Consider the following 15,441-nt stretch of genomic DNA (forward strand, 5'->3'; position numbering starts at 1 on the left):
TAAAATTTACATTGCCCATGATTATGTCCTAGTGATTTATTGTAAAAACAAAAGTTATGCACACAATTTTGTAGAGTTGATGAACATACTTGGTCAGCACAAGGATTAGGAATAATCGAGACCTTCGATTCTTTCGACATTATCCTCAAGTGATTTTAACAGAAATCTATGATTTGAATAAATACGAAGGTGGACTCCAGACTACCATGTCTCTGAAAAAAAAAAAAAACCACAGAAACCTTAAATGTTTTTACTTAAATAATTGCAAAATTACTAATATTTTTACAGGGAAATTTTGAATATGCAATCGAAAAGTACATTTCTGTAACTTTGACAATTAAAATTTTGGAAATATATTTATGTAAGCTTTGAATTCTTTTTGGCTCTTTAATATGATCTCTTTATAATTTCATTGTATTAAATCATACTCATCATCTGAATCGGTGTCAAATACACTTTTTACTATTTGTTGCGCAGCAGAAAAATCCGGCCAATCCCCAAAATGTCGTTCCTGGACTATTGTATTTATGTTTCCTGCATTAAAATTACAAAGACTGTATTCGACATTTCTTGGAAATGTTCTTAATTCTTTTATTTTGTTTGTGTCTAAGGGTTGAAAAAATGTAATTCCTGGATTTGCACCCAAGTTGTTATTTATCGTAGTTTTGATGTTCTCTAGGCTTTCTATTCTTTTTTCGAGGTCCTGTTTCGAATTCTCAACTAGCTTCAATGTCCTTTGTCCTTTTGTTTGAAGATCAACTACTCTAAGTTCTTTGAGCATTTCAATTTCTTCGATAATTTTCCCTGTGTGGTCTTCTATTTGTTTCTGTACCTCTGCAGTTCTCTTTAATATCTCCGCTTGCTTGGCGTTTTCGTTTGACAACATTTCTTTGTATTTTGGCAAAAGAAATGTATCTATCTTTTCCCTCTCTTTCTCTAGTCCCCCTTTTATTATGTCGTACACCGTGGCCAGATTTTCTACTGTATGCCCATTATGAGTTTCCATCAGGCATTTAATACAGATTGGCATTTGGCAGGGAGAGCAATAGCAATCAAGCTTTTTTGTTGTGTGTTCAGAGCAATAAAGAAGTTCCATTCCCTCCCCCTTTTCTGAGGTCAAGTGAAAAATGTCATGGTTTTGGGATATTTTCTTTTTTGCATGATCTGTCTTACATTCCTCGCAGAGATGTCCCGGACATGTTTTGCAAAAATATTGTGCTGGATTTTCCTCGCAGTTTTCACACTCGATAAAGTGCTGGGCAAATGTTGAAGCTGTTGCCATTGGATATTTAATCTGCAAACACAGTGTTTATTATTTCCACACTTCAATGTTAATCCAGAGGCCTGTTCAGCAGAGCGAACGTTTGCGAGCGCTCGCCAAAATTCCTTATACGTCCAAAAGTAAACTTGGCGAGCACTCGCGAACGTTCGCTCTGCTGAACAGGCCTCTGGAAGTCGCCATTATTCATGATTAGTCTTTTCGCTCTACCTTTAATTTGTTTTTTATGATTTTGTCTTAACAATTTTATGTTAACTGTTATATTCCATAAAAGTTAACATTTAAAGAAAAGAATATTTCATAAAATGTTACATTATGCAAAAAATATAAATAACTATACAACAATACCTGAACGGAGATGTGACGCACAGCTTGTTATGGGCTAGAGGGTATAAATGTGAAATTGAAAGTAGAAAAAAACACAAAGAACACACATAAATATAGGGGACCATAAAACACTATCAAATTCTTACAAGTTTCCTTACAGATTTTTTTACTAATAAATTTTTCATTTCATTCATGTATTACACTTATAATATAGTGGAAATGATAATATCCTTTATATTCACCACATCATGAGATAAATATGCTGCTTATATGTAAATGACTTCCTTCAATTCGACATACATTTACCTGTTTACTAACACAAAAAAAGAATCAGTTAATCAATGGTAATAGCTTTTTATAGACAAATTGTTCTCATACTATATAATAAATTTAAATCTGGAGAAATATATAGTTGTAATTAATATGAGAAAGTTTTTACCTTTCAACAAAATGTTGTCCGCCGTGCTGTCAACTTCCTTTTTTGACTGACAATAAAAAAATTGAAACGAAAGTACATGGAGAAAAAATGTTTCTATTTCATTTAAGAACTAAAAAATACATAAAATACCACTTCTATGCTCAGTGTATGCAGTTTAATTATCTAATACTTTATAAAGACACCTTTAAAATCGTTTGATAGACATGATCTCCCTTGCAGGTCCCAGCCACCCCACTGCCATATTACTATACTCATAAATGGCGGATCTTAAAATATAAGGAATGTGACAATTTACACTTAGCATGTTTCAAAATTGAAATTGACGAAGATTCCTTCTGTATCGCAGGTATTCAAAGTAAATGGAGGCGCAGAAATAATGTGAATACTTTTTAAGGAGGAACAGGACCTTTAGCTGAAAAAATTCCTGTCAATGAATTTTTTTTCGTATTTTTTATATTACTAATTTGATATGTACTTAACATTTTAAAGCGGTCCTGTCATGGGATTTCTTGACTTATTTTGAAAATATCGCCCCACAATTACCGCCCTGTTTAGAGTTTGTATGGAGTTTAGATACTTCATGTTTACGGGCCCATAACGGAGTCCATAATGCGAATTTTTAAGCACAAACGATAATTATGATAGATAACACTATATGCTCAAATATTTCAGAATATTCATAGTGTAAGTAATCTGAAAGCAATTGTTTTAATCTTATATAGTATTTGGGTGGGATAATTTCTGCATTTTTCAAGGCAGCTTCAACGACGAAAACCTCATTTGGATAAAATTCTGTCAATAAATATTTCTAAATTTACTATTGAATGTCAGTCCTTCATCGTAATTATTTACTACATAAATATCACAGGGTGAAGCGTAACCCAATATCGCAAAGGACATCGTTGAATTAGACGTAAGCATGATAAAACGCTTCATGTTTGTATTTTCCGAGTGCGGGAAATAAACTGTGACGTCACACGAAAACGTAAACATTCAAAATTATCTAAATAGAGAGAATCTCTGCTACTAAACACAAAAAAAATATTAATTTGAAAAAATCTGCTTCGGAAATTTATCACGATACATTGACTGTGTCCTGTTTATTATGAAATGAAACTGATTATGATGGTTGTGTGTACTTGATCTCGCTGCACTGAGAATTCAAACACTACGTCTATGACGTCACTGACGTCAGGCTGCAGGGTAAAGAGAAAGAAATGTGTGGATTAGGCAACTTCACAATATCTAAATGATGGCAAGATCTTTAAAATTTATATTTATAATAATTTCTATAATTAAATGTTTAAATTTTTTTTTAGAATTTAGAATAAAATTACACACGAACTGCTGATTATAACAACGTTTAAAATGTATATAATCACCGCTTATGACGTAATATGTCATTTTAGTCATGTGACATGTGCCCTGTCTCCCCTTAATTCAATTTACACTTATTTGCAATTCAGATAGAATATCTTATGACTTAATCCCTCTAAATCCTGTTTTAACATTTTTGTACCGATTCAGCCCGACTAAAGAAAACATATTAAAGGATTTTCTATATAAATTTCAAATTAAATTTTTTTCTCTCAATTCTTACATTTTTACTATCAAAGGAAAACCTCTTCTTTATATTCACATATTAGTTTCAAATCTTTAAAATTAATCATTGTTTTGCAATTTAAGAAATATTAAAACTCAGAATTACGGTTTAATTTCTTTGGAAGAAATAAAGGATATGTTAATACGAACAATATTCAATACCCATAAACAATACAAAATAATAGGAGAGCGAACACGGACCTCCGAAACCTCAGAGATGAGATTAGATGTCATGGAGGAGTAAGCATTCCCTGCAAATCGGTCATACCTGCCGTGTGCTCCATTTCATGATTGCGGAAGAACGGAGAATTCCTTTGTCAATTCTGATTATAGAAAATAGGCTAACAATGAATATGAAAAAAGTCATTACACATTTCACTCAATGATAAATTGTATTTGCTGACATGGTCATTGTATCGATACGGAAACGTATTGGTTCCACTTGGACAATTTTTTTTTTTTAATTTCTGCACTTTCATCTTTAAAATTAACACTTTGATCCGTAAAATTTACACTTAATCTGTAAATATCACACTTTAATCTGTAAAATTTACACAATAATCTGTAAATTTTACACTTGAATCTGTAAAATTTACTCTTTAATCTGAAACATTAACACTTTAACTGTAAATTGTACACTTTAATCTGTAAAATGTAAATAATAATCTGTATAATTTACTTTAATCTGAACAACATCAAGAGTAAAATATGTATTTCAAAGATATTTTTCCTTATATGCTGTTCAGATTGATATTGCACGTTTTTGGTCTAAGATCATGATGATATACAATATAAAATGAAATTACGGTCATAAAGTTATGCATATGATGGAATATTTATGTCATTGAGAATATATGCATCTAATTTGCTTCACTAATATTCTAAGAAAGTCTTACTTGAAAACCATCTATTCTTCTGTGTTCAATAAACCAGTAGTGAAAAAATAATTAGATATATTACACGATCATCACGTACTTGTTTCTGCTGACAAAGCAGGTAACAATATTGTCTTCGTTTGTAAGGCTCATTATATAAATTGCATTCTAGAAGAACTTGGATTTAATTCTACAGATGGTAATCCTACTTAAACTCATACTTCTCTTTCTAAAGAAGAAATTCTTCAAAATCACCTAACAGTTTTGAATTCTTTTAATATTCCACAGAGCCAAAATGAATTTAAACTACCTTATATATATTGGATTCCGAAACTTCATAAGAATCCTTACAAACAAAGATACATTGCAGGTTCCAGTAAATGTTCAACCAAGCCCATTTCGTTACTTCGCACTAAAATATTGACAGTAGTGAAGGAAAAACTTCAAGAGTACGTGCAACTATATTCAAGAAGTGGTTTAAATCAGATGTGGTTACTTAAAAATTCTTAAGAACTTTTGGACAATTTGAAATCACAAGACTTTACAAAAATCAATAGCTTAAAGACTTACGACTTTTTAACTTTATACACAACAATTCAAAACAGGCTTTTTAATATAATTGACAGCTGTTTCTTCAATAAAAATGGAACTCGAAAATTTACTTACCTCGTCATTGGTCATTTTGCAAAATAATTTTGTTAAAACAGATTCTGATTGCACACATAAGTACTCTGAAGCTGACATCAAGAAGATGCTTGAGCTTCTGATTGACAATATCTATATGGTTTTTGGAGACCAGGTATTCCAACAATGTATTGGAATTCCCGTGGGTACAAATTGAGCTCCGGTATTAGCAGACTTATTTTTGTATTCATATGAAGCAGAAGTTATGCAAAATCTGATGCATGAAAAGAAGAAAACACTTGCTATGGTCTTCAAATCGACATTTAGATATATCGACGACTTATTTTCAAATACGAGTAACAGTTGTAATTTCCATACGCTATTTCCTGGTGAGATTGAGATAAAAGATACCACAGAGTCCGACACTTCTGCTTCTTATTTGGATATTTTACTAGAAAAAGACACTAATGGTAATCTAACAACCAAGCTATATGATAAACATGATAACTTTAATTTTTCTATCGTAACTTTCCTTGCTTATGCAGCAAAATACCTTCATCACCTGCATATGGAGTATTTATATCTCATCTGATTCGATATGCAAGAGCATGCTCTACGCATGAACAATTTCTTAAAGGAGGTAAATTATTGACAAGCAAATTGATGAAACAACAATATCAACAGTCTCGTTTAAAGTCATCATTTCTTAAGTTCTATGGTCGATACAATGACCTTGTCAGCAAATACAATTTTTCATTGAGTCAAATGCTGACTGACGTTTTTCATACCAATTGTTAGTCCATTATTTATACACTGAATTGACGATTTTTTTCTGTTATTTCCTAATCATGATAACGAGCACACGGCGTGTGTGACCGGTCGGCAGGGGAGGCTCACTCATCCATGGCACCTGATCCAACCTCTGATGCCTTGGAAGTCCGTGTTTGCTCTGATCTTATTTTGTATATTGTTTAATGGACTTTGAGGTTGAATACTGTTCGTTATCTCCATTTCCTTATTGTATCAGTTATATCAATTTACTGATCATCTGCAATTAATTATATTAATAAAAAAATACGAATAATATTTATCACGCATGATATTTTGGCTTTAAAATATGTTACTTAAGATGTATGGAGTTGCAAAATTGACTATTTGAATTAAACAGATTAATGTGTAAATTTTACAGATTAAAGTGTAGAAATTCACGTTCACAGTATAGAAGCAGAAATAAAAGTAAAGTGTCTAAATGGCACTAACGCGCTTCCATATATCGACCATAAAACTTACGAAATAATTACTTTAAACGAGAATGGTAATATTCTTTGTTTCATCGAATTGCTTGTCAATAACCTAACACCTTTTTGAAATTGTTCATACGAACCATTTTAAGTATTTTTCTAAGAAATAGTCATATTTAGTTTATGACTTACAACAAATTCTGTGCTAAATATCGCTAATAAAACTCAGTATAACTGAATTCTAATAAGGATTTAAAGCGTAGATCCTCACCAGTATATGCCTGTTTTAGGATGTAGATCACGAACGTAGTTGATTCGTTCTCTGGTAGAACACAGTATGATGTATGGAGAAATTGAACAATATTTAATCTGTAGTTTGTAGACGAAATGTAAATCGGGAGCAAAGGAAACATGCACCTCTGAAACAATAAAGGTCAGAAATAGTGTCATTGACTAGTGAGCATAACCTACCGACAAGTTTTTTTGGGTTTTAACCATTTTCTTAATACAAATGGGCCTTCTTCCTTCTCAGGAAAAAAGAGTGTATAAACCGTGGTCCCGTGCCTCAGCAGGTGCTGGCACCAAAAATATCCCTCACTGTTCAAAGGCCCCGAGTACTGATCATAGGACAAAATTTTAAGGTCTCTACCAGGTAATCGTGGTGAAAAAAAATTCTCAAGAGAGACGTTAATCAATCACTTATCAATCAAATGACGTTTCTTTGGTTGTTCCCAAAATTTGTGTTAGCTTTGCTTTAAATTTTTTCCTATTTTACATACATTTTATCTAGACCATTGATCGGTTTTTATTTCCATTTCATTTTACACAGCTAGGTTATGGCCGCCCATTGAAAACATACCTTAAAATATTCCAAAAAATCAATATAATATTGATATTTTTTTACTAGCATGAGTTTGAATTTAATGGGAATTATATTAATGCATATGTATGTATGGGATCTCAAACGAATTTGGCAAAAGCGAATTCACGTACATCAGCTGTTTGTCAAGAGACATCTTTGAAATAAAAAAAAAGATATAGGTACGGATGCAAAGATCGTAAAAGTTCAATGATATACGGATAATTTTTCACTATGAAATTCATTGTGTTTTTTAAAACAAATTTCCTAACCCGAAAAGTGCCGAGACCAACCTTTCTATGCCCAGGAATTATGTAAAATTTAGCCATCTTTTGATAAACTATGTGCATTTACACTATACCGCATTGAAGAAATTTTTACATTGCCTAAAAAATTTTAAGTGCACAACTTGCTCCCAGCACTTTTCAAAATAGTAGGGACAGTAGTTACATGTGAATAAAATATCATAATTTATAATCAAGCGGATATTGTTAAGCTTTTGAGATTTTGGAGGGGTTGAACCTGTGATTGTAGTACGTTTCTGTATGGAAGTGCACGACTGCGGCTTTATGAGAGACATAATCGTTATCAAATAAATTAGACTGTGAAAAATTGAGTAATGCATTTTAAAATATTAATCAATTTTAGTCAGATCACGCTTATTTACTTTTAATTTTCATATTTTCAGTTTTACTAATACTGTAGATTCCTAACTATACGCGTGGAATTAATTATCGCGTAATTTCGCGAGAAGCACCACTTGCAAAATAAAATTACTCGACTTTATTTTTATGGTACTAAAATCTATGGAAAATCTCTAAATCAAACGTTCATTCGCGAATTATTATTCTCGCGATTTAACGTTGAAGAGCCCATTCGCGATCATAACTACTCGCGAAAAATAAGGAATTTACATTAGCTTGTTCTGCGTCTCAAGAACAGAGAAACTGCGTGTCAAACTAACCTATGACGTTATATCTGTTAGTACAGCGAGACCAAGTTGGATTTGATTTTACATTCAAATAGTGTTATAATAACAAGATAAGTTACACATTGATTAATATTTAATTTTTACTAATAATTTTGAAAAATCACAGTATGTAAGAGTATATGAAAAGAAAATTATTATTTATTCATTCATTCATTTGTACAATATCACCGTGACGTCATAATCGATTTTTCAAAGTTCTGGAAACACTGATCTACCTTTGGCAGCCCTTAACCTAGCTGCGTAGTCTCTATGCCCTTAAATGAAACATTTTCCAAAAATAGTTTATTGAAAAATTGACACTCTAACCTGACTATAGAGTGGATTTTATTTATAATATTCTGCATCATTTTTAAGTTTTAACATTTATTCTGAATTCTACAATGCAATTTAAACTATATTTAACGAGAAAACCGCGATTTAATTTCATTTTAGTAGAGTTAAGTTAGGAATTATATGCTGTGGCGGAATTTTTTTAGCCTTTTTTTCCCTTTTGAACATCGGTACTGTTAATTTTATATTCTTAATTTTCCATTCTGGCTACATGGCACCCGATCCCACCTCTGAGTTTTAGGAGGTCGGTGTTTGCTTTGGTCCTATTTTGTATTGTGGTATGGACTTTGAGATTAAATACTGATCGTTGTGTCCATATCGTTTTTGCACAGAAAGCTGTTGTTAATTAGTGAAATGTATAATGCTGGTGTTGAATTCTGTATTCAAGTATTCAGTATTCAAGCTCAAAAGTCCATTAAACAATAAAATATCGAAGAACGTGAACAGACCTTCAAAGATCAGATGGGATCAGGTGCCATGGAAGATTGAGCATCTCCTTCCGACCTGCCACAACCATTGCGTGCTCCTAGTCATGATCGGGATAAAGGGGAAAATGTTTGTTTCATTGCTTTATACAAGTTTGTTATTTCTAAGCAAGTCCACTCTGTTAAAAATAGGCACAAAATGATGATTGGAACTTTAAAGACTTTCTTGTCCCGAAATAAACTTAAGCAAGTCTTGAACGGATAACTCTGAGCAATGTTAATCTTAATCTTCACTTTCTAAGAAGCGTGATCTATGGAAGTCCTCATTTTCATGGTACTCTTCACAGCACATAACCGGGGTTTTTTTTCGTTTCGTCGTCTTTTTCTCTTCATCTCCTTTATATCTTCTTTTGGGAGAAACTAAGGAAAATTACCAAATTGTTTTTCGCTCAAAATGTGATCCACATTGACAGGAAGAAAATCCTCAACACTGAATTCAGAAGAACAGGGAGAGATTCGCATTTCATATAATTTGTGACACTTTATTGTTTTCAAAAATACAACCCGTTGATTAGCCCCGAGTTTATGCATTAAATGAATATTGATATTTCTCAGTGTATTAATACGCCTTTCTATTTCATGTTTTCTATATCTGATACATATCTTTGTCTTCAGTTCTTCTTTGCATATTCTCTCTTCTTTTAGCTTGTTAACTTTTTCTGTGATCTTTTCTGTATGGCCTTCCATTTGCTCTGAATTTCATCTATTCTTTTAGATAGATCTGATTCTTTTGTTTCTTCCTTTGACAGAAAATCCTGGTATTTCGGTAATAGTGTTGCCTCTATTTCGTTTTTGTCTCTCTGAAGTTTAGCTCTCATTTTATCGTACACTTCTTCCAGGCCCTCGACTTTGTGTCCTGTATGGCTTTCTATACGACATTTTGAACATACTGGTGTTCGACAGGGTTAACAGAAAAATTTAAGAATTCTGGTTTGATGGTCAGAACAGTAAAGAATTTTCGTCAATTATTTTATCTCGTGAAATTTTGTGAGTTTTCTCTTCTCGTGCTTTGCGGTGCAAGTCTCGCACAGATGCCAAACGCATGTCTTGCATAAAAATTGTGCTTGACGTTCTTCACAATCGTCACTCAATAAAATGCTGAGCAGAATGACTGTATAGTTCAATTGTTTCCCTTCTGCCCTCCCAGGTATTATACGCCTGTAACATACATGTATGTATATATATTTTTTTTAAGACTTATGTACTTAGACTTTGTTTTAATAGTGATATACACATGTAATCAAAAACAAAATTTCCTGTTGTTCAAAACATCGAAAGCATATACCAGCATGCATTTCTCTAGGTAAAGAATGCAAACGATATTCGAGTCTGCTCTTTTGCAATAATTATATAAATTATCATACTTACATTATAAATAGACCGTAATTCCGTCAATTGATTAGGGGAGTTTTAAAACAGCTTTTTAAACATATCGAATTATAGCATTGCAATGCTTGTGACAGGGCCTTTTATTTTCAAGAATCTGGACTTACGTGAATGGAATTCGATTTTTATATCCAAACTTGGAATATGCTTTAAAAACCAAAAAGTCGATATCAAATCAAATAAAGCTAGTGTTTTAAAACAAGAAATGTCTAAGCTGTGATTTCTAACAGTTGTATTAACAACCATTATCTGCTTTTTGTCGATATTGATTCAATCTTAAGGATGACGGATATATATCGTAAAACTTCTCCGTTGTCGGGAAGTGCTCGTACAGCCAAATTCTTAGTAATAACTAAGGTTTGTCATTTGCTATTACAAAATATATGATCGTGTTTTGTTTTTTTTCTCAACTTATAAAATACATCAATTAATATATTATATATTTCGGGAAATGTGTCATAAGAGCATTTGATAAAAATACATGTAAACATTTATATTCCAAGAGAAGTTATTTTTATGCATTTATTTAGCAAAATGAATTCATCAGATAGTTAATGTAGTGTATGGAATTAAAAGTTTATCATATTGTGAAGAAAGCTAGCCGCCAAAAGGGAGATTAAAGTTAATCATAATTTGAAAGAAACAAGTCGCTAAACTTTTTCTGTCTTTCCCCTTTAATTATTTTTTTTCTAAGGAACTTATTTTTGAATAAACGAAAACAGGTTGCTGTTTAATAAGTATAAATAGTTGAGATAACAAAAGTTTGACCAATCTCAGAAATGCACCAGACAGGAAAATTGTAAAATACAACAAGGTCAATTTTGACTTAGCCTTAAAACACTGGAAGAATCTGTTTATGCAATTCAGTCTCTCTCTCTCTCTCTCTCTCTCTCTCTCTCTCTCTCTCTCTCTCTCTCTCTCTCTTAAAGAATTGTTACTGAAAGTATATATGAGTTGTGAAGTTTGCATCAATATATGTTAATAAAATGGCATATCGTGGAAAAAAGGAAAAGGCTTTAGATAAGCTAGCTGTGATTGATGACTCTACGTTCCTAGCGTACCAATCTCACCCACAGTGATCCATGCGAATTGCTGAAGTAGATTCTCTATTCAGATTTAGTATAAAACCTAATATTTTATTTGAATAAAGTTAGAAAATGTTTTAGATGATCCTATAGAAAATGTTTTAGATGATCCTATAATAATGGAAAAAATAGAAAAATTACTAGAAAGAGATATTTTCGGATTTTATTCTATTTTTTGAAATTATTCTAGAAATATTTAAAATGGCACCTGATCCGTACTCGGATGATTTGGAGGTCCGTGGTTACTCTGCTCCTATTTTGTATTGTTTTATGGACCCTCGATCTTGAATACTGTTTGTTATCTCCATGTTCCACTCTTTCTATTTCTTTCTCTCTCTCTAACTCTCATTCACTGGAATGGTACTGATATAGGTAGTTGAGGCTTATAATCTTTTCTTAAAGTATTTCAAATCATATTTCAGCTATAACATCTTCTACCTATAGTTGTAATGTTAATAAAAAAATCCAACAGAAATCAGGTTTTTAATACTGAACTTCTATTTTAATCTTTTATAAGAGATGAATTAAAACTACGGTCTAAATACTGTTTGCTACTATTTTACTCATTGTATCATTAACAAAAATATAAAAAAAAAGCCCCTGGTGCCAAAGTTTCGAGTCTCTAAGATCTGAAATTTAAAGACAAGTTCGTTATCGCAGTAAAGGTATATAAAGGATTAGGAATTCTCCAAAGAAAAAAGGAAATTTCCGTTCGCCTCAAGATGTGTTATACTTTCGTCTTAAGATATGCCTTTGTCCTTCGATAGCTTTATAAACTCGCTTGCAGGTTCATTAGTCCTTTTTTATTTTCAGAAAAAAATTGTCTGAACATCTTTATCTTATGTCTTTTATGCTTTTTGTTCGCGTTTGAAAATAAATATATTGTTGAAATTGAAAAATTGAATAAAGAAAAAATTGAAAAAATTGAAAACATCAGTTCTACAACATGGACAATTATCTGGCTCTATACATAGATTTTTTTTTAATTTGTACCCAAGATGGCAGTTACATATATACATTTCGGTCAACTTTTTTTTCTCTGTTTGGAATTAATGTACGGTTAAGCCAAAAAAACTATTACTAATATAAACCACAATGTTTTTAAAAGTATGTCATTTTGATGGATTGATCCATTCAAAATTGGGCCCTTTTCGTTCTCTAGTTCTAAAATTGTATCATTTCTTTTTTAATCACTTAAATTATTATTTCATTATTGGAATTCCCAGATCATAAAAGGTAAATATGGAAACGTCTAATAGTATCTGTCGTCATAATTTCTATATCTGTTCATTGAATCACAATAATCATCTTTAGCATCAATAGATAAATTTGCTTTCGGATGGTAATCATCGTAAACATAACGTCCTCTACGTGCTCTCCTGACTCGGAATTCTTCTAATTGTGAGGAAGAAAAATGTGGAAAATCTCCAAATCTTCCTCCGTCTACGATTCTTTTTATATCACCAGCTTGAAAATCCTCAATTTTGTACTCGATATCACTTTGAAATTTTCTAAGTTCATTCAATGTTGTGTGATCGACGGGTATAAAAAAAATTAATCCCTTGTCCTTCTTCCAAGTTACTTGTTATTAGCGTCTGCATAATTGATAGCTGATGAATTTCTTTTTCTATGAAATCTTTTGAATCCTGAATTGATTTCAACACCCTTTCTTCCTCTTTTCGTAAATTGTGTACCCTTCCTTCTTGGAACTTTAAAACTCTTGTTAATATCTTTTCTGTGTGATCTTCAATTTGCTTCTGAACTCGGTCTGTTTTTCGTGATACATCTAAAGTCTTGGCTTCTTCCTTCCACAACAATTCCTGATAATGTGGCATGAGTACAGTTTCTATTTTCACTTCTCCATTTGAAGATCTCTCCTAATCTTCTCGTACATTTCTTCCAGATTCTCTACTTGACGACCATTATGTGTTTCAATCATACATTGAGTACAAAGAGGCTTTTGACAGGGAGAGCAATAGCATTCTAGCTTTTTTGTGATGTGGAGGAAACAATATAGACGTTCTGTTGGATATTCCTTATCTGAAGTCAGTTCTATTATCTCGTGATGTTTGGTGAGTTTACTAATCTCGTGGTCTGACTTGCACATTTCACACAGATGACCAGAACAAGTTCTGCACAAAAACTTTGACGGATTTTCTTCACAGTGTTCACACTCAATATAGTGCTGAGCAGGACTTGCAGTTGTAGCCATTGTTAAGGTTTTATCTGTAATTGTAAATATTCATATAAATATACAGTTATTTACTTATATTTTTTAAAAGATAATTTGTGAAATGCAAAAGGATAAAAGGGAACTATATTTTTGTAGAATAAAACTTATTATTGGCCGCTATTGTAAAATAGAAAATTCCATGGATATCTAATGGTTCTAAGATTATAAAGATAGTGTTCAGGTAATCTCATGTGTTCAAGTATTTACTTTAAAAGAAGGATATGGAGATAACGTCCATTAAACAGTATACAAAATAAGAGCAGAGCAAACACGCCGACCTCTGAAACATTAGAATATGGATCAGGTGCCACGGAGGACTGAGCATTCCCTACCGACCGGTCACACCCGCCGTGTGTTCGTTATCATGATCAGGAAATAACACGGAAAAAAATTCGTCGTCAAATTATTGTACATACGAGGGTTGTCCCAAAAAGTCGTAGACAATGTTTATATTTTTATAAGCATGCAACCAATAGTTACCAAATTTTTCATAGACATAAAATTGTCAATGCTCTTTAAAATTGTGAATTTAAAATACTTAATATTATGTCAAAATTTCAATATAAATATCATTAGAAACAGACGAATAAAGAATTTAATTTTGAATTTCACGATATTCAATGAAAGTTTTTCTTCTGTACCGAAAATAGTTAATTACAGCTTGTAAGACGTTGAGTACTTTTGATAAACGCAGACAATTTGGAACAATCTGAACCGCAAACGACGTCAAACAATGCGTATTCTCTGCTGTCTACAATGTAAGACGAACTAATTTCGACTGAAATTTGAATCTGCTTTAACAAAAACAAGTGTAACGTGACCCGATCTTGGGTGTTACAAAAATAATGTGGGTCCTCTTATTCCTGAGATTTACCTCGATTAATCAATAAGATTTGTTTATCTATAAAAATGAATTTATTCAAACAATAACAATAATGATTTATGATTTATAAAATACAAACAGAGTATACTTATGGATAATGGGATAGGATATATAATAGTCAGCTGATTGGGTTTCTCAATATCAACAATGGGACAATCTGTTCAGCTGATTATGGTTGGGTCAGGATATATATAAGAGTCAGCTGATTGGGTTCCTCAATATCAACAATGGGACAATCTGTTCAGCTGATTATGGTTGGGTCAGGATATATATAAGAGTCAGCTGATTGGGTTCCTCAATATCAACAATGGGACAATCTGTTCAGCTGATTATGGTTGGGTCAGGATGTATAATAATTAAGTAGATTGGATTACCCAATATTGGTAAATTTACCCAATGTGAAGGCCTCAGTTTTTACCCAATGATGGGGAGTTGGGACTCTGAGTTGGTCAGATGTTAAAGAGGCTGACCAACCCCCCAGACTGAAGAAAAAGTCTAAAGTGCCTTCTTTATATACCTTTCGGTATTCCGGTGCGAATTAGTTCACGCGCGAATAACAAGCGGTACCGCCAGTATTCGCGCGACGTTTGTATGGTAACACTAACAACTTTTGCATCAAGTAAAGGCTTTATCATTACAAATGCGGGAAAAGGGATGATTTGTTGATTGGGAATTGTTTTGGTAACGATGCCAAGTTGGATTTGGGTACCTTGATTGAATAACAATGCCAGGCGGCCATAAGTCATTACGATCTGTGGAGGAAATTCGGGTTTGTACAATAAAACCAAACGATATTCATGAA

General features: G+C 32.4%; 1 protein-coding gene across 1 annotated transcript; it reads right to left on the minus strand.

The window, feature by feature from the left end:
- Positions 1-409: 409 nt before the first annotated feature.
- On the minus strand, positions 410-1,296 carry LOC134242587 (E3 ubiquitin-protein ligase TRIM36-like). Its single transcript, XM_062724686.1, has one exon. It carries the CDS (start codon positions 1,280-1,282, stop codon positions 410-412), a length of 873 nt encoding a protein of 290 aa, XP_062580670.1. The 5' UTR covers positions 1,283-1,296.
- Positions 1,297-15,441: the final 14,145 nt, after the last annotated feature.

Source organism: Saccostrea cucullata, unplaced genomic scaffold, assembly GCF_032062105.1.
Source record: "Saccostrea cucullata isolate Sc308-1 unplaced genomic scaffold, CSIRO_AGI_Scuc_v1 ctg2704, whole genome shotgun sequence".
Taxonomy (NCBI): Eukaryota; Metazoa; Mollusca; class Bivalvia; order Ostreida; family Ostreidae; genus Saccostrea; species Saccostrea cuccullata.